The sequence below is a fragment of the Taudactylus pleione genome, unplaced genomic scaffold (genome assembly GCF_031769625.1).
Source record: "Taudactylus pleione unplaced genomic scaffold, aTauple2 ptg000102l, whole genome shotgun sequence".
Lineage (NCBI taxonomy): Eukaryota > Metazoa > Chordata > Amphibia > Anura > Myobatrachidae > Taudactylus > Taudactylus pleione.
This window is the reverse complement of record NW_028284504.1, coordinates 969,597-996,897: the sequence shown is the minus strand read 5'-3', so window position 1 is coordinate 996,897 and position 27,301 is coordinate 969,597. Positions and strand designations below refer to the sequence as shown.

Sequence of the window (27,301 nt, the reverse complement as noted above, 5' to 3'; positions counted from 1 at the left end):
GGGCACAGGGGGGCCCCGCACCGCACACACTGCACCCATATTTTTTTTAAACGTACCTGTCCGAGGTCCCGCGTCGGGTATCACTACTGCTCAGAGTCAGAACACCGAAAAAATGGCAGCCGCGGCTATTTTCCGGTGTTCTGCGCAAGCGCAGTAGACTCCAGGCACTAGAGTGTGCCCGGAGTCTACTAATGCTCCAGTGGCTGGCCAGCCGCGTCAGTCGGCTGCCAGCCACCAGGGAGAGAGGAGGGGGCTCCGCACGAGGAGTGCACACGGGTCCCCTCCTCCTTTACCTGCCACCATGCAGTATATGTAACCACACCATGGAACCCCGTCATAATATTTAAAGGAGATGATCTAGCTCAGGCCTGGCCAACCTGTGGTTCTCCAGCTGTTTTGAAACTATAAGTCCCATGCTGGTATTTCACAACAGCTGGAGAGTCACAGGTTGGCCAAGCCTCAACTACTTTATCAGCTATCCTAGTGCCAGGTATGATTCCCATATTAGCATGCAACACTTATTAATGCTACTTAGCAGTATGTTTAAAATAATGTTACTTAGTAGCAGTGGCGGCAGTCCCACCAATGCCACCCCAAACGCTGCCAAACATCGCCAGCCGGGCCTCACTGGCAGTTGGTGTGGCTCCCCTATTTGAATTTTGGACTGTACTGCAGCCCCACCCATGGAGCCGCCACTGGTTAGCAGTATGTCTGAAATATGTTTTCCAATGAACCCATGTCTCCTCTGCTTTACAAGGAATGGGGAGAAATATAAGTGATTTAATAACAGTTAATGTTTTTTTTAATGGATCATGGTGTCTGTTATGTATGATCTTCTCACACCTTACAGGCACCCCTTAAAGGGAATTTAGCAGAGAAAGTACCGGAGAATACAGAAGCCTCTTTGGTTTTGGTTGGTAAGTATATTATCTAACTGCCCTGTAGCTGCTCTATCCCTTCAGGCCAAACCTTCTTCACTCATCTTTGTTTTGTAGAAATATATAAGCAGGTAATATTATTATTATTATTATTATTATTATTATTATTACTATTGTGCAACTACATAGGAACTAATATATATGATGGATAGCTAGATATATACTAATATTATTATTATTATTATTATTATTATTATTACTATTGTGCAACTACATAGGAACTAATATATATGATGGATAGCTAGATATATACTAATATTATTATTATTATTATTATTATTATTATTATTATAAGACAAACACACAGGCATTAATACATACAATAGAACATTATTATTATTATTATTATTATTATTATTATTATTATTAGGTAAATACACAGGCACGATTACATACAATAGAATATTTTTAGTATTATTACTAGGCAAATATAAAAGCACTGAAAGATATGGTAGATACAAAGCATACCTCTCATCTTTTACAGGATAATCATCAGTGCACCCAAATAAGGGATGTAGCCACACATAATAGGTGCATGACCACGTCATGGGGTGGTACATCCGTTCAGTAAACAGGACATACGTCCTAACCTTTCCGACAGAGGCACAAAGCTGTCCCAATCAGGAAAGAGGAACAGAGGTATAAGACAGATGATAGATAGGCTGGGTACACACTGGGCAATATATAGAAATATATATTGCGAGCATGTCGGTGAGTGTGTACCCGCGATACGTCTGTGAACGACACACAGACATAGCGCATCGGCTGTGCAGCACAGAACATGGACGCTATATCTTTAGATATATCGGTACACCTGCTGGTATATACCGGGGACCTGCCGATCACCCGTACACTTGCTGCAGGGACCCGGCGACGAGTGACAGTTCAACTGCCTGCCCAGTTGTGACGTCAGACCTGACACATCGGGCGGACAAATGGTAATGAACAGATAGGTCGGTGGGTCAGCTAAACTGCCAACCCAGCAACCTAGTGTGTACCCAGCGATAGATAGATAGATAGATAGATAGATAGATAGATAGATAGATAGATAGAAGACAGATAGATTAACATTAGAATACACATAGAAAGTGAAAAGTCGTCTGTTAAATGGAGTTTTGCATACTAGTTCAGATAGGTATCCTATCCATCCTTATTACTGTCTATCTTAAGTACTCTTCTAAAATATCTGCCATACTCACTGGTCCATACCCACTGTGCTAATCACTCTTTCAAGACAGTTGGGTCTATTAACTAATAAGTAGGGATAGGGCATTTTTTTCTATTGACGCTTATTGCAGAGATAGAATCCTCCTATCGCCTTATTTTACCAATAATATTTGTCCGCTGCAGCTGATATTGGTTGCCAGCGCCCAGCGCTAAGATTTCTGTATACGCTTTGCTAGCCACTATCTGCACATACATGACCTGGTTCACACAAGTGCAGTAAAATAATAAATAAATGAAAGCAATCCTTCTTAAATCGGCTGCCCCATGCTTTCACTGTAGAAGCATGGTGAATAGTTTCTCTAGCTGGATTTATGCTACTTTACTAAAAGGAGAGGAGTCTAAAGGTATAATCTTCCTGTGATAAATATTCCCAATTGTAACTTCCCTATTTTTAGAAATTCTGGGGCTGGTGCAGAATTGGAAGTAAAATGGACATGGAAAAGAAATGTGCATTGAAAAATGTCACATTTTCACACATATACAGTACAGGTGTATGCCTTTCAAAATCATGTCCAATCAACTGAATTTACCACAGGTGGACTCCAATTAAGCTGTAGGAACATCTCAAGGATGATCAGTGGAAACAGGATGCACCTGAGCTCAATTTTGAGCTTCATGGCAAAGGCTGTGAATACCTATGTACTGACAAATCTGACTGTGTGTATGCTCCATTAGTGGTTTTTTTTAATAAAATTTGCAAAAAAAAACTTTTTACACGTTGTCATTATGGGGTATTGTGTGTAGAATTTTGAGGACAAAAATTAATTTATTCCATTTTGGAATAAGGCTGTAACATAACAAAATGTGGAAAAAGTGAAGCATTGTGAATACTTTCCGGATGCACTGTAGGTGTATGTATGCTGAGATGGATTCGCCTCTGCGTGGGGAGCATATGCTACTAGCTTACTGCTAGATCTCATGATCAGCATGTATTTGCACCTGCCCTATACTAATTATAAAAGATACATATTTTTGCATAGTGCTGTTCTGTATGGGTCACATTTACTTGAATGCAATTTCAATGAGATGTAAGTACATGAGACTGTTTCTTCCCATCTCTGTTCCACCTCTTCAATAGTTAGGGTCAATGTGTCCAAATCGCATAGCACTTTGCATAACATTTGAATTTGAATGCACTCATTTTATGAGGATGCACAAATTGATACGCGTCAGGAATTGATGCAATATACACTACACAAACAGGCGTATGTCCAATGCTGCCTGCGTTTTCTGGGCATTTAAACCTACATATTATAAATATTCCTGAAATTACAGCAAGTGGAGCCAAGGAAGTCATAGGGGGTGAATTCAATTAGCAGCGATAAGCCGCTTTCCACAACAAAAGCAGCTTATTGTGCAAATTTGTACTTATTGTGCAATCCTATTAGCCACGGTTTTCGCGGGTGCGAATTCTCCATAGCAAAAAGTTACAATAAGTTTTCACCACCCTCATGAGTTGTGCAAAATCCCTATTTTTGGCTAAAAATTTCAGTACTTGGTTCAGATCCACTGGGACACCCTCCTTAATGGCTAATTAGGCACAACTATTTTTATAATTAGCTTAATTTGCCCATTAATGACATATAATTTTTAGGGTGAAAAAGAACATAGTGCAGGAAAAATGGGTTAGTTGATGTGGAACAGGTTTATGGGGGTGCTATATGAATGGTGAATGGGACAGGTGTTTTTAAGATTGCAGGTGGGTGTTAGAGCTGTGTTTTTATGTTGTTGTTTTTAAAAGTGTCTTTAAATGATACAAATCTATACTCATAGGCATTTGTATGCACCACCAATCTAAAAAGAACATTTATTTTGTCAAAAAACAATGAATATAACAGCTATTTGATACTTTAAAGGACCCCAAATACCTTTATAAGGGACACTAATACACTTTAATATCGTTATCCTATATCACTTTTACTTTTTTTGGGATACAGGCTGATTTCCCCATTTTTACCTATACTTCGCGGGTACCTCTGCGGAAAATTATCGTGCAAATTCCATATCGCGTTTTTTAAATGAAATTGCGTGAAAAATGGATGTGTGCATAGATGTATAAGCGTAATTCGTGAAAACTTAGCATGCTAAAAATTACGGCTAGTTGAATTCCCCGTATAGTCTTGTTGATGATATTCTAAATAAAGAGTCCAATGATTTAAAATAACAATAGTTACATCATTCAAAGAGAACTACAACATGGCCATAAGTAAAGTTTCCCCATTCAAAGCTGTTTGCACTCTAGCTAATAGGCAGAATGCTACCAAATTAGGTAAGTATACTATGCAGGGTATTGAGAGGAGAATTCTGTGAAAACAAATTAGCCCCAAACCCTGCTGATAGGGAAAAATATGTAAAATCCATGAGAAGACTCCAACAAATTGCAGCATACACTTCTTTTTATTTTGGAATAAAAATTTCAGATCAGTTCAGTTTCTTTTTCAGTTTTTTTCAAAGAGGATAAATACATTTTAGGTTTCTCTTTAGGTTTTTATTTGTTGGTTCCTTTTCATGCATTTTACCTTGTACTGCGCCATATATTCCACTGTTGGTAGCTCTGAATAAGGAAACTTTAATTATGGCCACGTTGTATATATATACAATAGACCAGTGGTCTCCAAACTGTGTGCCGCGGTACCCTGGGGTGCCTCGGGGCACTTGCAGGGGTGCCTCAGGTTGGTGGTCCAGCACCAAATCAAATTCTTTATGGTCAATGTAATGTAAATATGTTCACAAATAGAAGCACAAACAGGTTCACCAATATATAACCAAACCTAAGGATGGCAGGTAGCACAATTATATAAGTATTCACAAGTATATCACTGTACTACTTCACTACATTTTTTTCTGAATTTCTCAATAACAAAGTTTTGGCTTAGGGGTGCCATGAAAACAGTGCTGATGCACTAGGGTGCCGTGATTCAAAAAAGTTTGGGAACCACTGCAATAGACAAAATGCTATGGAGCATTTATTCTACTTTTTCATGTTGAGAACCACTGGATCCTCGGAAGCAATTAAAGTTATTGTGGGTTTATATAACTTCTCTCTCCTTTCCTTAACCTTTAATTCCTTTCTGTTATCTCTTTTCTCACCAACTTCCATGCTCTAGGTGTCATTCATTCTCCATGTCTCCCTCATGTAGTCCTTATCCTTGCCCTTTCCCAAATACCATGTTTGTCATTCCATTTTCTCCCTCACCATCTTACAACTTCATAGGCTGCACTGACTTCCTGGAGACCCCAACACTTGCTTTCGTACGTCTGAAAGAAGCAGTTCTCCTTGATTCAGTTCTTGAGGTTGATCTGCCCATCAGGTTCCTCTTCATTCTTCTTGGTCCTAAAGATTCCTCCACCAGCTTTCATGAAGTGGGAAGGGCTGTGTCCAGCATGATGGCTGAGAGAGTGAGTAGTATGGAAACCTAAACCTATAAAACCAGCTGCTACTTATTGATTTAGAGCCACATCTAATGGGTGCTATACATCATTGTGTGGGTGTGGTACAAAACATTGATGTTCAGGATGTCGATACCAGAATATTGAGATGTTCTGAATGTTCACATTCTGAAAGTCAATATGGACGGGTGGTTGACATTCACAATTGGTATGCTGACCATGTGGATTTGCATTGGCGAGGTGAGTGTCTCTAACATTAACCCTAACCCTAAAGACAGCCTAACCCTTATTACAAGCTAACACTAATCGCAACCTAACCCTAATTGCAACCTGACACTAATTGCAGCCTAAGCCTAACCTCAGCCTAAAGCTGCTCACACACATAGCGATATTTTACCCGGTTTGGCCAATTTCGACAAATCGTGTAAAATATGTCCAAATCATGAGTGTCCACTCACGATCACGATGCCAATGCACGTCCCAGCTCGTCGTACATCGCATCTTCAGATCTGCCATGCTGTAGGGCAGATTTGCCAATCTGGGACACAATGCACTGGATGCACAATAGATCTTAAGTCAGATTGGACATTTTTTAGTCCAAATCATGAGTAGGACTACCGGGGAGATGCCTGGGGAGAGTTCAGGGGAAATCACACACATCATAGGATCGTGTGCAGATCGCTATGTGTGTGGGCACCTTTACCCTAATCGCAACGTGACACTAATCGCAGCCTATCCCTAACCGCAGTCTAACCCTAATCGCAGCCTAGCCCTAATCGCAGCATAGCCCTAATCGCAGCCTAACCCTAACCGCAGTCTAACCCTAACCGCAGCATAGCCCTAACCACAGTCTAACCCTAACCACAGTCTAACCCTAATCGCAGTCTAGCCCTAATCGCAGTCTAGCCCTAATCGCAGCATAGCCCTAATCGCTGCCTAACCCTAATCGCAGTCTAACCCTAACCGCAGCATAGCCCTAACCGCAGCCTAACCCTAACCACAGTCTAACCCTAAACGCAGTCTAACCCTAATCGCAGTCTAGTCCTAACCGCAGTCTAACACTAATCTCAGCCTAGCCCTGATCTTTCAGCATTCTTTTGTCAACATTCTCAATGTCATGTCGACAATCTGTCATTGTCTACATTGTGAATGTCAGCATTCAAACCATGTTGACCTTATGAATGTCAACATTTTGAAAGTCGACATTATGAACGAATACCCATTGTATCCATTATTAATATTGTGTGGTTCTATTATGAAATACTAGTTTGCCTGTCCTAAGAGAGGGAGCATTGTACTTGTCCGTTCTTTCTGAGTAATCTACATTTCATGGAACTATTATTACCCCTTCAGAATGATATAAAGGTCTATGTACTAAGGATCTGATTCATTACTGATCGCAACTGCGAATACACACGCAATTGGCCGATTGTTGCATTCTGCGCATGTGGATGCATCGCAGTGCACGAGACAGCCACTGCGATTGTAGTGACTACGCAGACCCATCGCAGATTGATTGACAGGAAGTGCCGTTTGTGGGTGGTGACGGAGACGGGGGGTGGCCTGTGAAGCGCAGACGTGCCAGTGTGTTTGAACGCCATTGCAGGGGCATGCATAAATTAACCAGTCTGATGCCCTATGCAATCTGAGGCCTCATAGCATGCGATGAAGTTAGCTCTGTATTGGATGCCACTTTCTCCAGACATCGGGATACCATTTAATGCAGTGTATTAAGTTAATGTTGCAACAGTTTATTTGTAAAGCAATGTATTCAAGTAAACTGAAGGTGGACAACAATAATGTACATTGTGATTATTTATTACTTATTTAATTGTTCTTGTTTTTATACCACTTGTACTTTCATAGGTCTTCCGTTCTGATATGTACCTTGCTGGGGCACGCCAGGATGTCTTGCAATCCATTGATGACTTCTTGGATTTTTGCATAGTTCTTCCTCCCACTGACACTACCAATGAGCAGTTACTAAAGGAACTCCTACCAGTCCAACAAAAGCTGCTGAGAAAGAGATATCGGGAAGTGAAAGTGGTGCCTGGTGGGCACAAAGGTAAATGGCACACTATACAATGGCAGACTAAGATATTAGAAATATTATAAATTGTCCTCCAGCACACTAATGCTTACAATTACACTTTTTTTTTTTACTGTCTGAATATGCCCTATTTTTACCCTGGATGCAACCAAAGCAATTATCCATCCTCACATCATCTGTCACCTTGACTACAGCATCAACTCCCTATCTAGCATTTACCCAACTATCTCACTTCAATATGTCCTATAAATGCTACAGGCCCCTCTCACCACCTCCATGACCCTGTACATATCTACTGGCTCATATATCCTTATAAAATAATATATTAAATAATATATAGGCAGCTGTCCATGCACCAAGCATCAGAATAGCTGACAGAAAATACAAAATAAATGAAGTGTTAATTTGTAGTTTTCCACAAATAAGAAACAGAACGAGTAGTGGTACTATGCATTTGCTAAATGGCCTCATAGACTAGTGTTTATACTTGTCTAGCTCTTGAAGCTGCACTTGCGGCTGGGACAGCTGCCTCTCCTAGCTGCTCCTAAATTAATTGCTGTACTAGAATATCGTCGGCTTCCATCTACAAAGCCTTCAATGTCACCAATGGTGTAACTATATTTGGCACCCAGGGCAAGATGAAAAATGACCACCACCCCCCCCCTAAACTGAGTGCACGCACCAAAAAGTGGACGTAGTAACATTCCACAAAGGACGTGGCCACGGAAAAATGGGGCCGTGCCAACATGACATGCCACCATTTCTCGTCACTCTGGGACCATTCCTTTCCATTCCATATGCACCTTAATGCCCCCAGTAGTAGTGCCCCTTACGCAATGCCCCCCATAGTAGTGCCCCTTATGCAATGCCCTCAGCAGCAATGCCCTTTATGCTATGCCCCCAGTGGTAGTGCCCTTTATGCAGTGTCCCCCAGTAGTAGTGCCCTTTATGCAATGCTCCAGTAGTAATGCCCCTTATGCAATGCCCTCAGCAACAGTGCCCCTTATACTATGCCCCCAGTAGTAGTGCCCTTTTTGCAGTGTCCCCCAGTAGTAGTGCCCTTTATGCAATGCTCCAGTAGTAGTGCCCTTTATGCAATGCTCCAGTAGTAATGCCCCTTATGCAATGCCCCAGGAGTAGTGCCCCTTATGCTGTGCCCTCAGTAGTGCCCATTATGTAGTGCCCCAGTAGTGCCCCTTATGCAGTGCACCCAGTAGTAGTGTCCCTTATGCAATGCCCCAGTAGTAGTTCCCTTTATGCAATGCCCCCAGTAGTAATGCCCCTTATGCAATGCCCCAGGAGTAGTGCCTCTTGTGCAGTGCCCCCAGTAGTACCCTTTATGCAGTGCTCCCAGCCGTAGTGCCCCTTACGCAATGCCCCAGTAGTAGTGCACTTTATGCTGTGCCCCCAGTAGTAGTGCCCCTTATGCAATGCCCCAGTAGAAGTGCCCTTTATGCAGGGCCCCCATTAGTAATGCCCCTTATGCAATCACCCAGTAGTAGTGCCCCTTATGCAATGACCCAGTAGTAGTGCCCCTTATGCAGTGCCCCCAATCAGGGCCATAGCTAGGGTAGTGCGGCCGGTGCCATCGCACAGGGCACCACTGGTCAGGGGGCGCTGTTTGGGCCTGTCAAATTTCTGTTTATTGTCATTCTCACTTGTAGTTTCCTCTTACTTCATCCCCAGAATCTCCTGGTCTCCCCAATCTCTTCCCTGGCCCTTCCCCATGAGGCCTTTCCCCTTTTTTGGGTGCATTATGTCCCTTTGAAAAATGAGGGGCCGCCAATGCTCTTTCTGGCACAGGGCACCAAAAAGTCTAGTTACGGCTCTGCCCCCTATAGTAGTGCAACTTACACATAAAACACACAGACACACAGAACACAAAACTATACTTACCCAAAGACATGTACCTTATCTGATCTCTGATAGCTATTTCTCACTCCATGATACAAGACTTCTCCTGTGCTACTACTGACTCATGGAATTCCCTGCCACTCATGGTCAGTCTCTTCTTCAAATCTTTAAACACTTTCTGAGAGCTCATTTGTTTACTAAAGCCTATCCGACTTCTAATCCATACTACTTACACTAGTACACCCTGGCTACACACACACCTCTCACCTCTGCTGTGCCCTTTATACACTACGTATAAGGACTCAAGACAGAGCCCTCTCACTAATTTATGTCTGTTTTACATATTTATCCTACATAGTCTCGTTCTGCATTTTACATACCAAAGACAACAACAACTGTTTAATGCGGTGGTTTGCTCCATGAGTGACCCTTATATTAAATACAGTAGTGGCCGGACGACATTGTCTAGGAGAGTTGATACAGAGACAAGAAAATTTCAAAATATAAGATCTTATTCTTAATGCTCATTAATATAAAATAACCTATTGTTAATATTCTGCATGATTTAATAAGGTAGTGGTCAAATTCAAGTCTTCTTGCTCACTCACATCAAATCAGCTCTTTCTCTCCTTGAACTCCAGAAATAAAGAGGACAGTGTTTTTTTAAGCAGGCAAAAAGACACAACCCCAATGGCCCTGTATATGTCCATATATTTTACCAAAAATGATTTTATGGTTATATCTTAGCATGGAATTCCTTAGGATTGTCTATCTCTGATCTAACTGTTCATCTGTGCCATAGATGTAAAACCGAAAGAAGAGCCTGCAGAGGACCCCCTGCAAAGAACAGGCAAGCCATTTGGTGGTCTTGTACGTGATATCAAAAGACGTTACCCTAAGTATCTCAGTGATATTCGTGATGCACTTAACCCACAGTGCCTGGCCGCTGTTATCTTCATCTACTTTGCTGCACTGTCACCTGCTATCACGTTTGGAGGTCTAATGGGTGAGTATCTGGCATGAGCAGCTGGGTACAACGGCAGTATAATAAGCATTGCTAAACAACCAATAGTTGGTCATATCAGTGTAAGGAGCAGTTTGTAGCTTAATTGTATTATAATTTAAATTAGGGTTGATCCTAGTTTCCCTTCAGCTAAAGGACATGGACGTGACATAGAGTGAGGGTGGAAGTGAGGTTCTATGCCCTGACAGCGCTGTTATTTTGTCTCAACTTTAGTATTTAGCCACCAATAGTAGAAATTTGTACCCTCGCGGTTTCACTTTTCTGACCACGCTTCTGGCACAGTGGCCCACTCCACTCAACCCAGGTTACTAATCCCGCTCTATGTCCATGTGGATAGTAACTGATGACGTCAGGTTTCTGTAGCTGAAGGGGATCTAGCTGCAACCTTGAAATTAGGGTCAGTCAAGCTAGAAATTCTACCCTCAAGGCTGAAATGGGCCCTACCTGCTGACATTTGAAAAAAATTATTCATAATTTAGTTACTGTTTTCCTGTGTGTTATATGCCACTCTTTGTGGCAACCCAACCATTAATTGGAACAATGTAAGCTGTGTTGCTTACATATCCAGTATACAATATGCTTTTAGAAATTTGTCTTGGTACTAGGTTATAACTTATAATAGTGGTGGATATTGTTTTCTGCTAAATAAAAAGTAATAAATAAAAAAATATTCATGTACTGTAATCAAATAAACTTAATGCCAAGTTTTAGTTAATGTGGTTAGGCTTTCGATGTACTTCTCTAATGCAAATTATGCTATGGGGCCTTCAAATACCTAGTTACGCCCTTGCGTATATGTAACATTAATACTGGATGATTAAGTGGACAGGGTGATCGTCATGTGTGCTGAGATCACTGTACAACAGATAAGTGACAGGCTTTGGAACTGAAACATTGTAACAACATCTCTGTGTCACTGTACCTCTTACTGTTCAGCTCAGAAGACACAAAACTGGATGGGTGTGCCTGAACTTATGGTGTCCACCTCCATCCAGGGTATACTCTTCTGCCTCCTGGGCGCCCAGCCCCTCCTCATTCTTGGTTTCTCTGGACCTCTCCTGGTCTTTGAAGAGGCTTTTTTTAATGTAAGTCAAACTCTTTATCCTCTTTCGTGTATAAGTTTATTTATGTTTGTATACATATTCCTAGGCCCGGATTTACAGTGCCATAGTCATTAACCATATCTCTTTTGCAAAAAAACATTGTAACAGTGTGGAATTGCATTCCATATCATGGAATATCACAGATTGTATTGGCGGAACCTCACCCCATTGCCAAATGATGTTCTGCCATGAAACTTGTTTCACATGAAATTTCCCTGCAGTTTCTTAGAATATCGCTGTAGCAAAAATCAGGCCTATAAGGGAAAAGGACAGACTACAACAACAGCAGTGCTGACCGTCACCTATCATGCTTTCTCTTTCAGTTCTGTGAGGGACAAAATATTGAGTACATAGTGGGGCGTGTTTGGATTGGATTCTGGCTAATCCTGATTGTAGTCATTGTGGTGGCCTGCGACGGCAGCTTCCTGGTCCGCTTCATATCCAGATTCACGCAGGAGATCTTTTCTTTCCTAATATCTCTCATTTTCATCTATGAGACTTTTTCCAACCTGGTCAAGGTGAGGATGTCAAGTTGGGTGGTGTCGCTAAGGTCTGAGAGAATCCTTCATTTAAAAATACTAATGTGGTATAATACATTTTATGTCTCTGAAACTCAAAATGTTTTAACAAAAACAACGAAATTAATATAAACAAAATCAAATATTTAAAGTTCCAATCCACTGTAAAAAGAATGCGTGTCTGTAGTGTAAATTACTCTGGTATGTGTAAGAAGAGACAGCAGTTGCCGCTTCCCTTTGGATTGAAGGTGAACATTTAAAACGGCACTTTCAGTCGGTGTAAAGCCTGGTGTGCTTCACACTGACAATATGTGTCATTTTAAACTTTCACCACAAACCCGATGGGAAGCAGCGTCTTACAAAAAAACATCACTTTGTAAGTAAAGCCCATTGAGATGTTATTTTCACTTATGATTTAGATTCAAGCTATTAAGGATTTACAATTTGATAAACGTCATGTGATAACATGGCATTTACAGTCACATGACATATAATGTAGGGAGCACTGAGTATTTGAAATGTATACAGCAGAACCCCCCCATCGCCCTACTGCCATCACATAACAAGAAAGGAACTTCCTGACTAGCTGACTTAGAAAAGATACACTTTTTTTGTAATGACAGTCATATAAATCTGTCACAGATAATTTTTAGGGGAAAACACTAAGGGCCTGATTCAGTAAGGATCGCTATTGCGATCGCAGGTCCGTAATCACACGCAGGTCTGCTGCGAAAATATGCTAATGATTGCAATCGAAATGCCATCGCACTGCCAGCATAGAGATGCCCACTGCCTCCCGCTACCGCTATCTCGCATCTGTAATACATTGCAGTCCTTCTCAAACATTGGTAACATCGAGTACCAACGATCCCTCAGGCAGAATTACAGCAGCCCTGACCTTACTCAGAAATTGCTAACTTAGTTGAACACAATGACAGTTCAAGCTGCCTATGCCATCACAGTGGCTAATTTATGCACGACCCTGTAACGGCGTTCAAACGTTCGCTTCCTGTCAATCGCTCTGTGATGGGCCTATGTAGTCTCTGTGATCGCAGCACCTTCGCAGCACGATCACAGTGGCTAACTTATGTGCGACCCTGAAACGGCGTTCTAACGCATTGGCACGCCTGCGTTTCTCCAACCACCCCCCAGACCCTTCACCATCCCCAAACGCTCACTTCCTGTCAGTCACTCTGTAATGGGTCTGCGTAGTCTCTGCGATCACAGCACAATCGCAGTGAAACGTTGGCGCACGCGTATTGCAATGCATATGCATGCATAGTATGCGACAGTTGGCCGTCTGCGTGTGTAATCGCAATAGCGATCCTTACTGAATCAGGACCTGAGTTTTTGGAAAACCTCCAAGAAAAAGGTGAATATCAGAATCATTTTATTGAGATACAAATCTTACTGTTTAGTAAAAATACAACAACTTCTGAATGGGATTGCACCTTTAAATAAAACTTAAATTGTCATTGAAGTTCAGGAATAATGTCAAATGATTCTAGATTATATTATTACAGTCAGTGGACAATAATGGTGAATGCTATAATCATTGATTAGATAGTCAACATTCAAGAGCTGATGTTGAATTGGCCTCAAGCAAATTTATTTGCAGCAAATTAAGCGTTTTGGTGCTGCACATGCACACAAAGCAATCGAATGTTCCATCCACATGAGGATGGATGGGGTGCACTACTATTGGCTGAATGCAGTAAGAGTGCTTTCACGGATATACATATCATGCAGACCAAAATAAGGGTTATATTTACTATAGTACGGGTTAAAGAAGTGGAGAAGTTGCTCATAGCAACCAATCAGATTCCGCATCTTTTTATTTTCTACCTTTTAGAAGATAATAGCTAGAATCGGATTGATTGCTATGGGCAACATCTCCAGTTCTATGAACCCGCACTTTAGTAAATATACACCTAAGACTTATATGCACCTACCAGGAGACGTATAACTTGCGTGTGCTCAACCCATACTTAGCAACTCTCTCTCATTGTCAGGGAGACTCCCTGAAATAGTAGCAATCTCCCTGTCTCCCTGAAGAGCCTAGCAATCTCCCTGATTGCACCTTACTCCCATTATGAAGCTGTTATATTAAAAAACACAGAGATATATACGTTCAAATGGGATCATTAGCATAATTTCCCTGCATTGGGTATAAGGCACAATGATCCCTATGGCTACATATATTTTCTGAAAAGTATCAGTGTGTTTTCATCACCAAATAGATCTTACTAACAGCTTTTGGGCTTATTTACATTAGGATGTAAGTCAGGGTTATGACACGCCTCTCAGATGTAGCAGTACACGTTCACTTACTTAGGTGTCGTTTTAACAATCTCCCTGAAATGCTTTTTCAAAAGTAGGTAAGTATGGCTCAGCCTCCGGTGCAAAATATTGATAATGATGACAATTGTCAGCCACTTCTGATTGGCTGAGTACTTCTTGACTCCCCCCACTGATACTACTTCTATTAGTGTGGCTGCTGTGTTCTATTTATTAATTACTTCATATCTGATATTAGTCAGTGACACAAAAGCAAACTCCCATTGTATGTTTTTAAAAGGGGAGATCAACAGATGTTTGTATTTTTAACTGAAATTAATTAGTATGATTATTTTGTATTTGTGTATTTAATTGTGCTTATTATGCTATTTACATTTTCTATGCAGATTTTCAAGGCACATCCTCTACAGGGACATTACAATAGAACATCTCTGCATAACTACGAAGACCCACAGCCAAACACAGCTCTGCTCTCTCTTGTACTTATGCTGGGGGCATTTTTCATTGCCTACTTTCTGCGTCAATTCAAGAACAGCAGCTTCTTTCCTGGAAAGGTAAGGTCGCCCCTTGTTGCTTTGTGTAAAAGGAAGGAAAGCATTGGAATTCTAAATCTGCAACCCTACACCTTTATTTTTAATAAATATGGTGAATTAACCCCTTGAAGTTAATGTAATATGGGACATTTTTTTCCTTTCTGTACAATGGGTTAATTCTTCCACCAATTGTCATTGATTTGGGAAAAAAAGAACAATTATTCCTTATCCTGCTGATATACATCCATTGTATTGTTTTGTGTACCATAATATCTGTACCATGAGGTTAAGCAATTGATTAAAACAAGGTTGTTAAGGATAGAGGTACCTCAATAACTTAGTCCAGCAACAGCCTTGAGGGCTGGATAACTTGGCTTGCTGCGGCTGTGTAGCAGCCTTGAGGGCTGATTATTCTTGGCTGGTAGTGACCTGTGGGACGTAGGTAATGAGGCGGCCTTTGGGCCATGAAGCAGCCTTGAGGGCTGGTAACTCTTGGCTCGAAGCGGCCGGTGGGCCGTAGAACAAGATGCAGCCTTTGGGCAGTGAAGCTGCCTTGCAGGCAGGTTGTTGCTGAGATGTGACTTATGCCGCCGGGTTGACACAAGCGGTGGTACACAGAATTGTGTAACTTGAGCACTGGAGTGCGGCCTGTGCCGCCAGGTTGACACAATTGGTGGTACACAAGATTGCGTACTTTGGACGTTGGAGTGCGGCCTGTGCCACCGGGTTAACACAAGTGGTGGTACACAAGATTGCGTACTTTGGACGCTGGACTGCGGCCTGTGCCGCCGGGTTGACACAAGCGGTGGTACACAAGATTGTGTACTCTGGATGCTGGATAGCGTACTCTGGACTTAGGAGTGCGATCCGTGCCGCCTGGATGACACAAACGGCAGGTAGTATGTATGCGGACCGCGCCGCCTGGATGACACAAATGACAGAATAATCAAAGCTGACAAGAGGGCTGGGTACTCGTCTGAACAAACAGGATACTATGCCAGAACTGGAAACACGAAACAACACTATCACCGGCATCAGAGCAGCCTACGCACCCACAGGAAATAGTCACAGGATACAATCCAGATCAAACCAGGGATGATTGACAACTGATGGGGAGGAGTTCAGCGAATGATCGCCCAGCGTTCGCCTCGCCCTGCGTTTGCAGTGTGGCGGCTTGTGACAAGGGGATGTGTTATATTTGCCATGACGGCAAGGCAGACATTTTCAATTTGTAGTGTGGAAGAACATACAGTGCTCAATTATACCATTAATGTAAGCTAGGATTTTGTTAGGACTGGAGTAGGTGATTTTTGGTGCAAATTGAGCAACTATAAGGTGGCATGTCAACACTTCTTTTTCTAAGATAATTGAAACCAATGCAGCTTGTGGTGGTGTGCTGATGACTTTTCTGGACAGTCTACAGGGTCAAAAACATTTACTGACCCTGGCCATACACCTATACTGACCCTGGCCATACACATATACTGACCCTGGCCATACACATTTACTGACCCTGGCCATACACCTATACTGACCCTGGCCATACACCTATACTGACCCTGGCCATACACATATACTGACCCTGGCCATACACATATACTGACCCTGGCCATACACCTATACTGACCCTGGCCATACACCTATACTGACCCTGGCCATACACATATATTTACCCTGGCCATACACATATACTGACCCTGGCCATACACCTATACTGACCCTTGCCATCAGGGGCACCGAGAGGGGGGGTAGCGGGTACAAATTACCCACAGCTGTCTAACATGCCTGTGGGGGGAGCGATCAAGCTGATCATGCCCCCCACTGGTTATGCACCGGGCTGACGGTGCTCACAGCACTCCCCTCGCCAGCGCGCAGTGCTGCAAAACGTGTTCTTTTTCTTGAAGGGGCGTGGCCATGCCACCCATGATTAGGCCATGCCCCCTTTACCTGGGCCCGCCTTGGCTCTTGGCGGGCCTGCTGGCCATACACATATACTGACCCTGGCCATACACACTCAAATCAACTACATGTATGCTCTGGCATGACTGACAGTTGTTAGTAGGTGATAATATCAGAATATTACATTTGTATAATTGAATAGCAACTAGGTACTTGCTACCTGTGTTCATCAATCCTGAAATGACACAGATTCAGCAAACTTGAAATCCCTAGTTTCTAAAGCTATAGTATTTTTGAAGTGCAGATGTATGGAGACTGCACTAGGATGCATCCTGCTGTACTTTTTCTCCCTCCAGCGTCCCTCCCTCCAAGCGTCTGGTTTGGAATTATCCCGACACACTTCAAAATTGTCATCAGGTATACAGCGTTAGTCCCACAATTAACACCATGTACCTCATCGTCTCCTTGCACAATTTACATGTACATTTGTATGTTTGGCGCTTTCAACCAGTTTGTCAAATTCTTCAGGTTTCTCTCAAAGGAGATCATGAAGCCTTTCCATATGTTTGATTAGGGTCAATAGTTTGATTTTAGTAAGTTGGTGACCTAAACTGACCCTATGCACACATATTATTCACTTGACCATCACCATCTTATTCATGTAATAAAAAAACACAATGATTGGCTTACAAAGGCAACTGGCTTTTTAATGAAGTATATCTTAAAATGTTACATTTCTCAATTCAAGAAATAAAAGCTATAATTTATTGGTGCTTGATTGTAATGCTGAGGGCGATGGTGACGGGACCCTGTACAGTGATATAATGTCACTCATTTGGTGTTTTTATATTGCTGAAAGCCATTTAACACTGAGAGCTAACTGCTGCTGACATATAGGAGCAGCAGCTTCTTACCTGGCTGCTTCTCCTGTACATCAGGGAAATGCTGGAAGTAGGGATTGCCATTTACCATTGATGGTTAGGGATCATTGATGGTTTGCTACAGATGGTTGATGGTTTTTCCATCAAAGGCAGAGGTCTGATGTTTCTACACAATTGATCGCAGAGGTCTTATGATGGTACAGCAAATTCACCCCCCATATCAAAAGTCACTTAGCTCTGCCCTCCAATTTTATAACCGCACTCTCCTTCTGTAAATGGTTTATTGTTGTCACGTGACCCCATTACTGAAGTCCATTGATGGTTTTGTATTTATGGTTTCCTGCCATTAATGGAAAGTACAGATGGTGTCATCAATGAAGGTTCCACCAACTGGGAGTGTGGCACTGGCCTATGATGTCAGACAGAAGATGCTACCCCCCCTCCACACAAAATAGAAACCAGGGGAACAGGGCAACATTTGATGGGCAGCACCCAAATGAAGGAAGTGCCCAATGAGAGCTGGTATCTAAGGCACCTAGGGACAGTGGTATATTTATAATGGGTGCATGGTGCACACAGGTCCCTAGGGGGCCTTGCACCGTACACCCTGTATGCAGAGATTTGCTGCCCCCACCCCTATTCTAACTCACAGCAGAGCAGCCATCTTTCTGGCTATGTATTTGGAAAGCACTTTGCTCTCTTCTGTACTTGTGCCATGTTTCTGAACACAGCTAGAAAGATGGCTGCACTGCTGTCAGATAGAATAGAGGAGTAGGACACCACACAACCAACTCCACTTCCCGCCAGTCCAGGTATGTTTGGGCCGCTGCGCATGGGGTCCCTTATCTGTTAAAATATCTTTAAACAGGGATAAGGATTAGCATATATGACTGTGAAATCAAACATTGCATTTATTTAAATACCCTACTCTCATGCAGGGGCAGTTAAAGAGAGGAGGGGGTCCATGTGCAGACTACTTGTGCATTGTTCCGGAGTTTAATGCGCATGTGCAGGTCTCCGGTAAAATGGCGCCCATGCCATTGTACCGGGGACACTTCTACTACACATGCACAGATTTCCAGTAACATGGCGACGGTGCCTTGGTTCCGGAAACACCTTCTACTGTGCATGCGCAAATCTCCTGAAAAATAACCGCCTTGCTATGTTCCTGGTGATGCGGAACTCCAGAGAGGTAAATATTAACCATGGGGGCAGGGTGTGCTGCTGTCACCCACTACAGCGCTCCACAAATCACCAGGAAAATGGCACTGTATATAGGAAGCATATTGTCTTATTCAAAGTATAGGACAAGATCCATTCTTCTTCAGGGGGAATGGAAGAGCACTGCAAGGACACCCCAGGAAATAAAACCTTGAATCTGCACTGCTCCCTGAAATGAGGCACTCTGGCTCACCTCTGTCATTTAGCAAGTTCTGTCTCTGCCCATGCAAACTTCTCCTCCTCTGCAAATTCTGCCACAAAAATATGTTCCCCAGTGGAAATATATACACATTTGTCCAGAACTTATTTTACCTTTATAATAACCTCCAATGTATTGCATACTTGCCAACTCTCCCTGATTGTCAGGGAGACTCCCTGAAATAGTAGCAATCTCCCTGTCTCCCTGAAGAGTCCAGCAATCTCTCTGATTGCACCTTACCCCCATTATGAAACTCTTATATAAAAAAAACAAACAAACAGAGATTTATACATTCAAATGGGATCATTAGTATAATTTCCCTTCATTGGTTATAAGGCACAATGATCCCTAGGGCTACATGCATTTTCTGAAAAGTATCAGTGTGTTTTCATAAACAAGTAGATCTTACTAACTGCTTTAGGGCTGATTTACTTTCGGATGAAAGTCAATTTTATGACACGCCCCCCAGATGTAGCAGTACACACCACTCTAACTCGACCTCATAGGTGGTGCTTTCATAATCTCCCTGAAATGCTTTTTCAAAAGTATGCAAATATGGTATATTGTAAATATTATACCCCACTCATATTCAGCTAAAGGGTAGACAAGCGTTGTTTTTCTTCTTGCATGCAGGTAAAATAATGTCACATTTGTATGTAGCATACATGCGCTGGGAGCTTTATTTTAATAGTTTGATTTAGAATCAAGTTAAAAAGTGCCCCTTCTCTAACTTTGGGCCTGATTCAGAGCCGTTCGCTATTTGTGGTCGTTCGTTCAAAAACAAGGGGTGGCTATTCAAATGATCCGTTCGCAAATTGCAGTCTGTTCCCACCTCTAAGTCTGAACGAGCGAGCAAAACATACGCTCGTTTTTTTGATAAAAACGCCCCCTGGCCGCACGCACCATACGTCATGTCCGCTATTTATTAGATTAATCGAGTACATCGTACAGCGTATGAACTGCTCGCTATTCTTGTGGTTGGTGTTTTCAACCGCTATTTTGCGAGCAGTTCTGAGTTAAAAAAAAACAAGTGACGTGGTCAATGACGCTGCTGTATTAAATATGCACTCCCTTAAAACGCCCGTTTTGACCTTTAAGCACGCCTGCGTTCGGATCTCCACTCCCCGTTTTCAAGCACCTTCCCCTGTTACCACCCACATACGCCTCATTCTGTCACTCAAAATAGCAGGCCCTCGCTATATTGCGTACCAACGATTTTCGGCCGCACTGACTGGTTCGCGCATGCGTACTAAAAACCGTACGCATGCGCAGATGTGCGAACATCGCTCGGAACGAGCGTACTGCCGCTAGCGAGTGGCTCTGAATGAGGGCCTTTGTCCCTACAACTTAAATTTGCATCCTCTGCAGCGCTACATGGTTATGCCAAGGTGCAAAATGGTACTTTCTGCCTGGACTTAACTGTAATGAAACTTTTTTTATAGCAAATGGCTATTTTTGCATCAGTCAGTGTGTTTTAAAAAGTACACCAATGGGGGGCGTGGCCTAACTGTCCAACTGCACAGACGTGCTGTCTCGGGGCTCCTGTGACCCCCTGGGATTACCCACCTTTACAGGGGGTCTGCTGCCGCGGGCTGGGTCTCTGGTGACCGCTGCTTCCACCTCCATGCCCCGGGCCCGGCCATCTGCAAATATCACCCACCTAGCGGCACTCCCGGCGGTGCGGCCTACACATCCACTTAAAGCCACGGGCCTTCCTGGGCGGCTGGAGCCAGGGCCGCGGACCGGAGGTCGTGCTGGGACTGTATCGCGGCCGCGGACCTTGCTCTTGTTTGGGGCAGGCTGGCCGCTAGAACAGCCAGGCGTGGCCCCACATACATCTGGAGAACCCCTGCAGATAACCGTGGGCGGACCCGAGAATCGCGGGAGGCCGCCATCTTGCTGACCCTGCTGTAGCTGCCCTGTCTCCCGGTGATGATGAGCTCAGCAATCAGGGGCACCTTTATTATTATTATCAGTGCAGCATTCTGCTACTAGCTGGGCTCTCTGTGTTCCCTGCATTCTTGCCCCCACTGGAAGTCCCTCCTGCCATCTGTACTGGTGCCAGTGCTCCAGATGACACTCACACCATTCATTTGGAGCTTATTATTCTGGTGTAGCGCTAACTGTGGTCCCAATCTCCCGCGACCAGCTTCCTGCGATTGGTGGTGACAGGATCGCCCCGGTGACCCCTGGATCCCCCACAGATATACAATACAGGAAACTCTAAGAATATATCAACCCAGCGTTTTCCTGGATGCTGTGACCGCAGATGGATACGTACCAGGAATGTACATTCGAGGTATTCCCGACCTCCCTCCTCGCCCCATAACAGCGTATCCTGCTGCCTCCTGCTTCCCTGCAGTAAGATTGCTGGAATAGTGAGGGGCCCCCCACCAACTCCACCAACTGCCCTGCGGACTGTTCTGCCTCTGGTACACCGACACAGTCTTTTTTGGCCCTACCCCACCACATCCCTCCCTGGGTCTCTTGCCTTCCATTCTAGTGGACTGATTTTTTTTTCTGTGATGTTTTTATAGAGGACGAGTCCTTTTACCCCTGGGTGCTTATATCCCACCCCCTCTCACTGCTATCAATAACATATTATATTGGTGATTTTCTCTCTTCTGTGGTCTCTGTTTTGGCCTCCAAGCAGATGTCCGCTGCCAAAACTCCCAAACAAGGAAGGGGTGATATCTCCCAACACTTCACCAGAGGCGTTATGTCCTCCCAACAAAGGGGTCCTCCCTCCCCTACTATGGTCGATATGGATAAAGAAGTTCCTTCACCTCCTGCCCCTTCCACTAAAGAGGACATCTTAGCTCTCCGCTCTCTTATAACAGAGTTTAAGGACTCTCTTGAAAACAAGCTTGACAAAGCAGTGGCCTCCATCAAATCGGATATCTCATCTCTAGCCACAAGAACCTCAAAAATAGAATCTCGTCAGGACAGCTTTCTAAAACCTCTCAACGAAACCGGCAGGGATCTGGATCACATTATTACTGAACTATCAGGCCTCCGCACAAAGAACGAAGACTTAGAAAACAGGGAGCACAGAAATAACATTTGCATTCGCAACATTCCAGAATCAGTGTCCCTGGCAGCCCTGGAACCTTATCTTCACAATCTTTTTTCCTTTCTGATTCTGGATCTTGGAGAACGGAGGGCTCACCGTGCCCTTCGGCCTAAACCAAGAGATAACGATCCCCCTCGAGATGTGATTATGCATTTCCTTAGTTACAAGGACAAGGAACTTGTTCTGGCTCCAACCCGGGGTAAGCCCCATATTCTCTTCAATGCTGTTAATCTCCAATTCTATCAAGATCTCTCTCCCATGATGATTGCCAAACGGAGAGATTTTCGGGATTTAACCAGAGCTCTACGTAACAGGAATATCCAATATCACTGAGGTTTCCCTTTCAAACTCATTTAGACTTAAATGTCAAATCGGTCCTGATCCAAGATCTTCGGGAGTGCAAGGACTTATTAACCCACTTAGAGGAATCTGGCCCTCCTCCTGAGAACAATTCCCCCGATTCGTGAGTGTTCTTTTTCTCAGAGGTTTTACCCTGACTACGACTTTGCTGTTTTTGTTCATTGTTTCGTGTTTCTGTAATTTTTTCAAGGAACTGGTAATTTAACATCTAAAATTGCGGTTTACAATATTATTAGATATATTTGGTCTAGTGCGTTTCAATTCAACTATCAATATGTTATTTTCTGTTCTGTTTTTCATTTTGCTTCCCTTACTCTCCCCCCCCCCCATACACCTTTTTTTTTTTTTTTTCTTTTTCTTTCTTCTCTTCTCTTTTTCATTTTATTATTTGCGATTGATATATAAGGATTATCTCCTATGGCAATGTTTTGATTATGTTTTCACTGTTTTATTTTTAGAATATTCCATGCCTCTGCAATACTTAGTATTCTATTATCTATGGTTTATGATATTATTATGTGTTGCTGATCTAGGCTGCTCTAATTAACGTTTTCATCTTCCTCCACATACGCCACTTGGCTACCCTTTTTCCATCCCCCCCCTCCTCCATTTTATTATTATTTTTCCCTTTTTCTCCCCTCAGCACCCAGGGGACATTGCAGTCCCTCAAACATCTCTCTCCCTTTCTATAGAAATTATTATTAGAATTTAAATTATTTTTTCTAAGTAATTTCCTATTTATATATTTTTATTTTTTTCCCCTAGAGGTGCCTCGGGTTAATTTTGCCTGCACCTCTTTGGACGATCGTGTCCTAGCCTCTGTGTACTTCTATCCACCTTTTTGGTCGGGTTTATGTACATAGCCCCAGCTCCTTCTTTGTTCCTATCTTTTCTTTAGTTTTTGGTCCCATTTTCCTTCTTTTTTCTGTTCTTTTCCTATTCCTTTTTTTCCTTTAATTACTATTATTTATTTATTTTTCTTCTCCTCTCTCTCTCTTAGGCGAGCCGTGGACTCTGTTTAATTCTCTTTGCACATTAAATCTTTACCTGAATTTTTTTATTTTTTTTATTATTTTATCATGCCTTTTACAATTGCTTCCATAAATACCCGAGGTCTTAATACCCCCCAGAAATGTTTGCATTTGTTCCGCACCATTCGTAGCCTTAAGGCTGACATTGTTCTTTTACAAGAAACCCACTTCTGAACCCCTGACCATCCGTCCTTGCTTTCTAAACAATTATCCAATGTATTCTACTCTTCCAGCATGACCAAACACAATGGAGTTCCGATTCTAATCAACAATAAACTGCCCTTCACACAAAACTCTGTCTACACTGATTCAGACGGCCGTTATATTATTTTGACTGGTAGATTGGGACATATAGATGTCACTATTGCTAATGTCTATGCTCCTAATGTAGGTCACCAACACTTTTTTAAGTCTTTTTTTAGCTCATTGCATAAGCGACGTATTGGCTATTTGTTTCTCGGTGGCTATTTGGCTATTTGTTTCTACTGTGTTCTGGACCCCGCTTTAGATAAATCCTCCTTTCAGGCCCATCCCCATGTATGCCCTCTCTCCAGATCTCTTGCTAAACATATTATAGAAGCAGGGATCTCGGATACATGGCGTTCTCTCAACCCCTCCTTTAGAGATTACACCTTTTTTCTGCTCCTCACCATTCATACTCAAGAATCGATCTAATCCTCTGCAGTCTATTAGTCTCTAAACATTTCACTAACTCTGAGATCATTTCAAATTCGTGGTCCAACCACTCAATTGTCACCTCTTCTTTCGACCTTTTAGACACCCCGGTCGCCCGGCCCCCTTGGAGACTCAATGAGACGCTATTAAAAATTCCTCACTTCTGAGCAAAGATCACAGATATTTTGAAAGACTACTTCTCCCTTAACGTGCCTGATTCTGGCTGCTCTCCAATTATCTGGGAAGCTCATAAATGCTCCTCCGGGGTCACATTATCAGCTATGCCTCACACAGGAACATAAACTACTCCTTAAGTCCCTTACAGAACAGGTCCAGCAGCTGGAATCTCTTCACAAACATACTCCTACGGATGCCATTTACAGACAATTGGTTGTAGCGAAATCTGCACTTAACGCTATTATTTCAGAGAAGATTGAGAAATCTCTCAGAAGGTTAAACCAGCACTTTTATGAAAAAAGCAATAAGGCAGACACTTTACTAGCCAACCGCCTGAAGGCTCGCAAATCGTTTCTAGCAATCCCAGCACTCAAGTATCTCTCTGGATCTCTCCAATATAATCCCCTTAAAATTAACTCTATTTTTAAGGACTATTATACTCACCTTTACAATCTAAAAAATTGTGACTCTCCCCAATCTGTCCCCTCTATTCCTATTTCTGAATATCTCTCCTCCTATGCCCTACCTCAGATTGATTCTGTCACTGCTGCAGATCTTCCTATAACTGAAGAAGAATTAATTACTGCCCTTAAAACCCAGAAACCCTCAAAAGCACCAGGTCCAGACGGACTCCCCTTTTCATATTACGACCTTTCAAGACTCTCTCATTCCATACCTCACGTCCTCCTTTAATCATGTTTTTGAGGGTAGCTTCTTTCCTTCAGGTACCACTAGAGCCAAAATCACGGTCATCCCAAAACCAGGTAAAGATCCCCAACTTGTGACTAATTATCGTCCAATATCCCTTTTAAACACTGACCTCAAACTTTTCGCTAAAATACTAGCAAACAGATTAAACCCTATCCTCCCTTCTCTCATCCACCCAGACCAGGTGGGCTTTGTGCAAACCCACCAAGCACTTGACAATACTAGAAGAACAGTAGATTTAATCCATCACGTCAATACCCTTAAGCTCCCCTCTCTACTTCTTGCCCTTGATGCCGAGAAGGCCTTTGATAGGGTCTCTTGGCCTTTTATGACTGATACTTTGCTTGGTTTTGGCTTCAAGGGAAATTTTCTCCAAGCCATTAAAGCTCTCTACTTCAACCTTTCCACTTCTGTTTTAGCAGGCGGCCTTCTCTCAGACCCCTTCCCTATCTCAAATGGTACCAGGCAGGGTTGCCCACTCTCCCCACTTATCTATGCTCTGATAATAGAACCCTTAGCCTGTAGGATTCGAGCAAATATTGATATCTCTGGTATATCTATAGGCAACTCCTCATACAAACTGTCTCTTTTCGCCGATGATGTCCTCCTCACCCTCACCAATCCCCTGATCTCACTTCCAAATCTCTTCCAGGAACTATCTTTATATGGCCGCTTGTCTGGTTACAAGGTAAACCATGATAAATCTGAGGCCCTGCCCATCCATATCCCAAGTGCATCCCTGGACCTCCTTCATCTTAATTTCTCTTTCGCCTGGCAGACAGATTCTATCAAATACCTTGGCATTCATCTCACAAAATCTTATCACAGTCTGTACAAAGCAAACTACCCCCCCCCCCTATTCCGTGCAATTGAGCAAGATATTTCCCGTTATCTCCTGGATAGGACGTATAAACGCAATAAAAATGAATGTCCTTCCCAAACTACTATATCTTTTCCAGACCGTTCCTGTCCCTGTACCCCCCGTGTTCTTTCTTCTCTTCAAATACTTTACGGTAAGTTCATTTGGAACAACAGAAGACCTCGCCTTCGCAGGGAGATCCTTTTCAAAAGTTCAGTAACAGGTGGTCTTGGACTTCCATCACTATCTAAATATTATCAAGCCTCCAGGCTCAGCCAATTGGCAGCTTGGCACTCCCCTAAAGGTACCAAACGATGGGTCGACCTGGAATCTGAACTCTGTAAAGTCACATCCGTTTCCGATCTCCCCTGGCTTCTACGCAAACATAGGCCCCCCAAAGCTCTCTCAGTTCCCTCAGTAGTTCTTACTTTGTCTATCTGGGACTCTCTATCTTCTAAATTTGCTCTGTCTACCTACCCCTCGCCAAACCCGCCTGTGGAATCATCCCTCTTTTCCTCCTGGCAACTCACCTCATATGGCTAATACCTGGTCAAAGATCGGCTTTACCCGTTTCCGTCACATCATAGGTAATTTAGCTCCGCAAACGTTCGCCGACATCCGCGAGAAACATTCACTCCCGCAAACCTGTTTTTATCAATATCTTCAACTCCGTAACTTAGTTTCCTCATCCCTTCCATCCTCTCATTCTCAATGCAATCCCACGGCGATGGAACGCCTTTGTATATACAGTCCTGCTGATAAAGGCCTCATTTCTCGTATTTATTATACTATCCTTATCCAGGAACACTCACCTCTGGTGGCCCATGAACCCTCTTGGGAACTGGACCTAGGTATCTCTTTGGGAGAAGAAACTTGGGGGGTTATCCGCCTCAATATATCAAAATGTTCAATCAGTGTTTCCATTAAGGAGAACTCATATAAAGTGTACACCCAATGGTATCTTGTGCCGGAACGTCTTAACCTGCTACCTCCAATATGTGTTGGCGAAACTGCGGCCAAGTAGGCTCTTTTCTCCATATTTGGTGTACACAGGCATCTTCTTCCTGGGGCAGCGTGTTATGCAACAAGCCAACTCTGCTTAATATACTTACCTGGCCACCTGTTTCCTCCCACAACAATCCTCCAACGTGTGCTCACCTGTGGAATGCCATCAAGCACCAGGAGCCTAATCCAGGCTGCATCGCATCCACTCCGAAACCGTAAGTGACACGCTACCGGACTTCCTCTAAGCTGGAACGCAAGCTGAAGCCAGCGTTGCTAAG

At 43.1% G+C, this 27,301-nt stretch overlaps 1 protein-coding gene across 3 annotated transcripts in view; it reads left to right on the top strand.

Moving 5' to 3' along the window:
- The window catches only part of SLC4A1 (solute carrier family 4 member 1 (Diego blood group)), an 80,997-nt gene that overhangs the window by 45,153 nt on the left and 8,543 nt on the right, over window positions 1–27,301 (top strand). For all 3 annotated transcript variants that reach the window (XM_088470648.1, XM_088470649.1, XM_088470651.1), the window contains 7 exons: window positions 851–917; window positions 5,380–5,564; window positions 7,422–7,620; window positions 10,262–10,465; window positions 11,420–11,568; window positions 11,910–12,104; window positions 14,789–14,956. In XM_088470648.1, coding sequence (XP_088326774.1) covers window positions 851–917; window positions 5,380–5,564; window positions 7,422–7,620; window positions 10,262–10,465; window positions 11,420–11,568; window positions 11,910–12,104; window positions 14,789–14,956 — 1,167 coding nt within the window. The remainder of the gene's footprint in view (window positions 1–850; window positions 918–5,379; window positions 5,565–7,421; window positions 7,621–10,261; window positions 10,466–11,419; window positions 11,569–11,909; window positions 12,105–14,788; window positions 14,957–27,301) is intronic.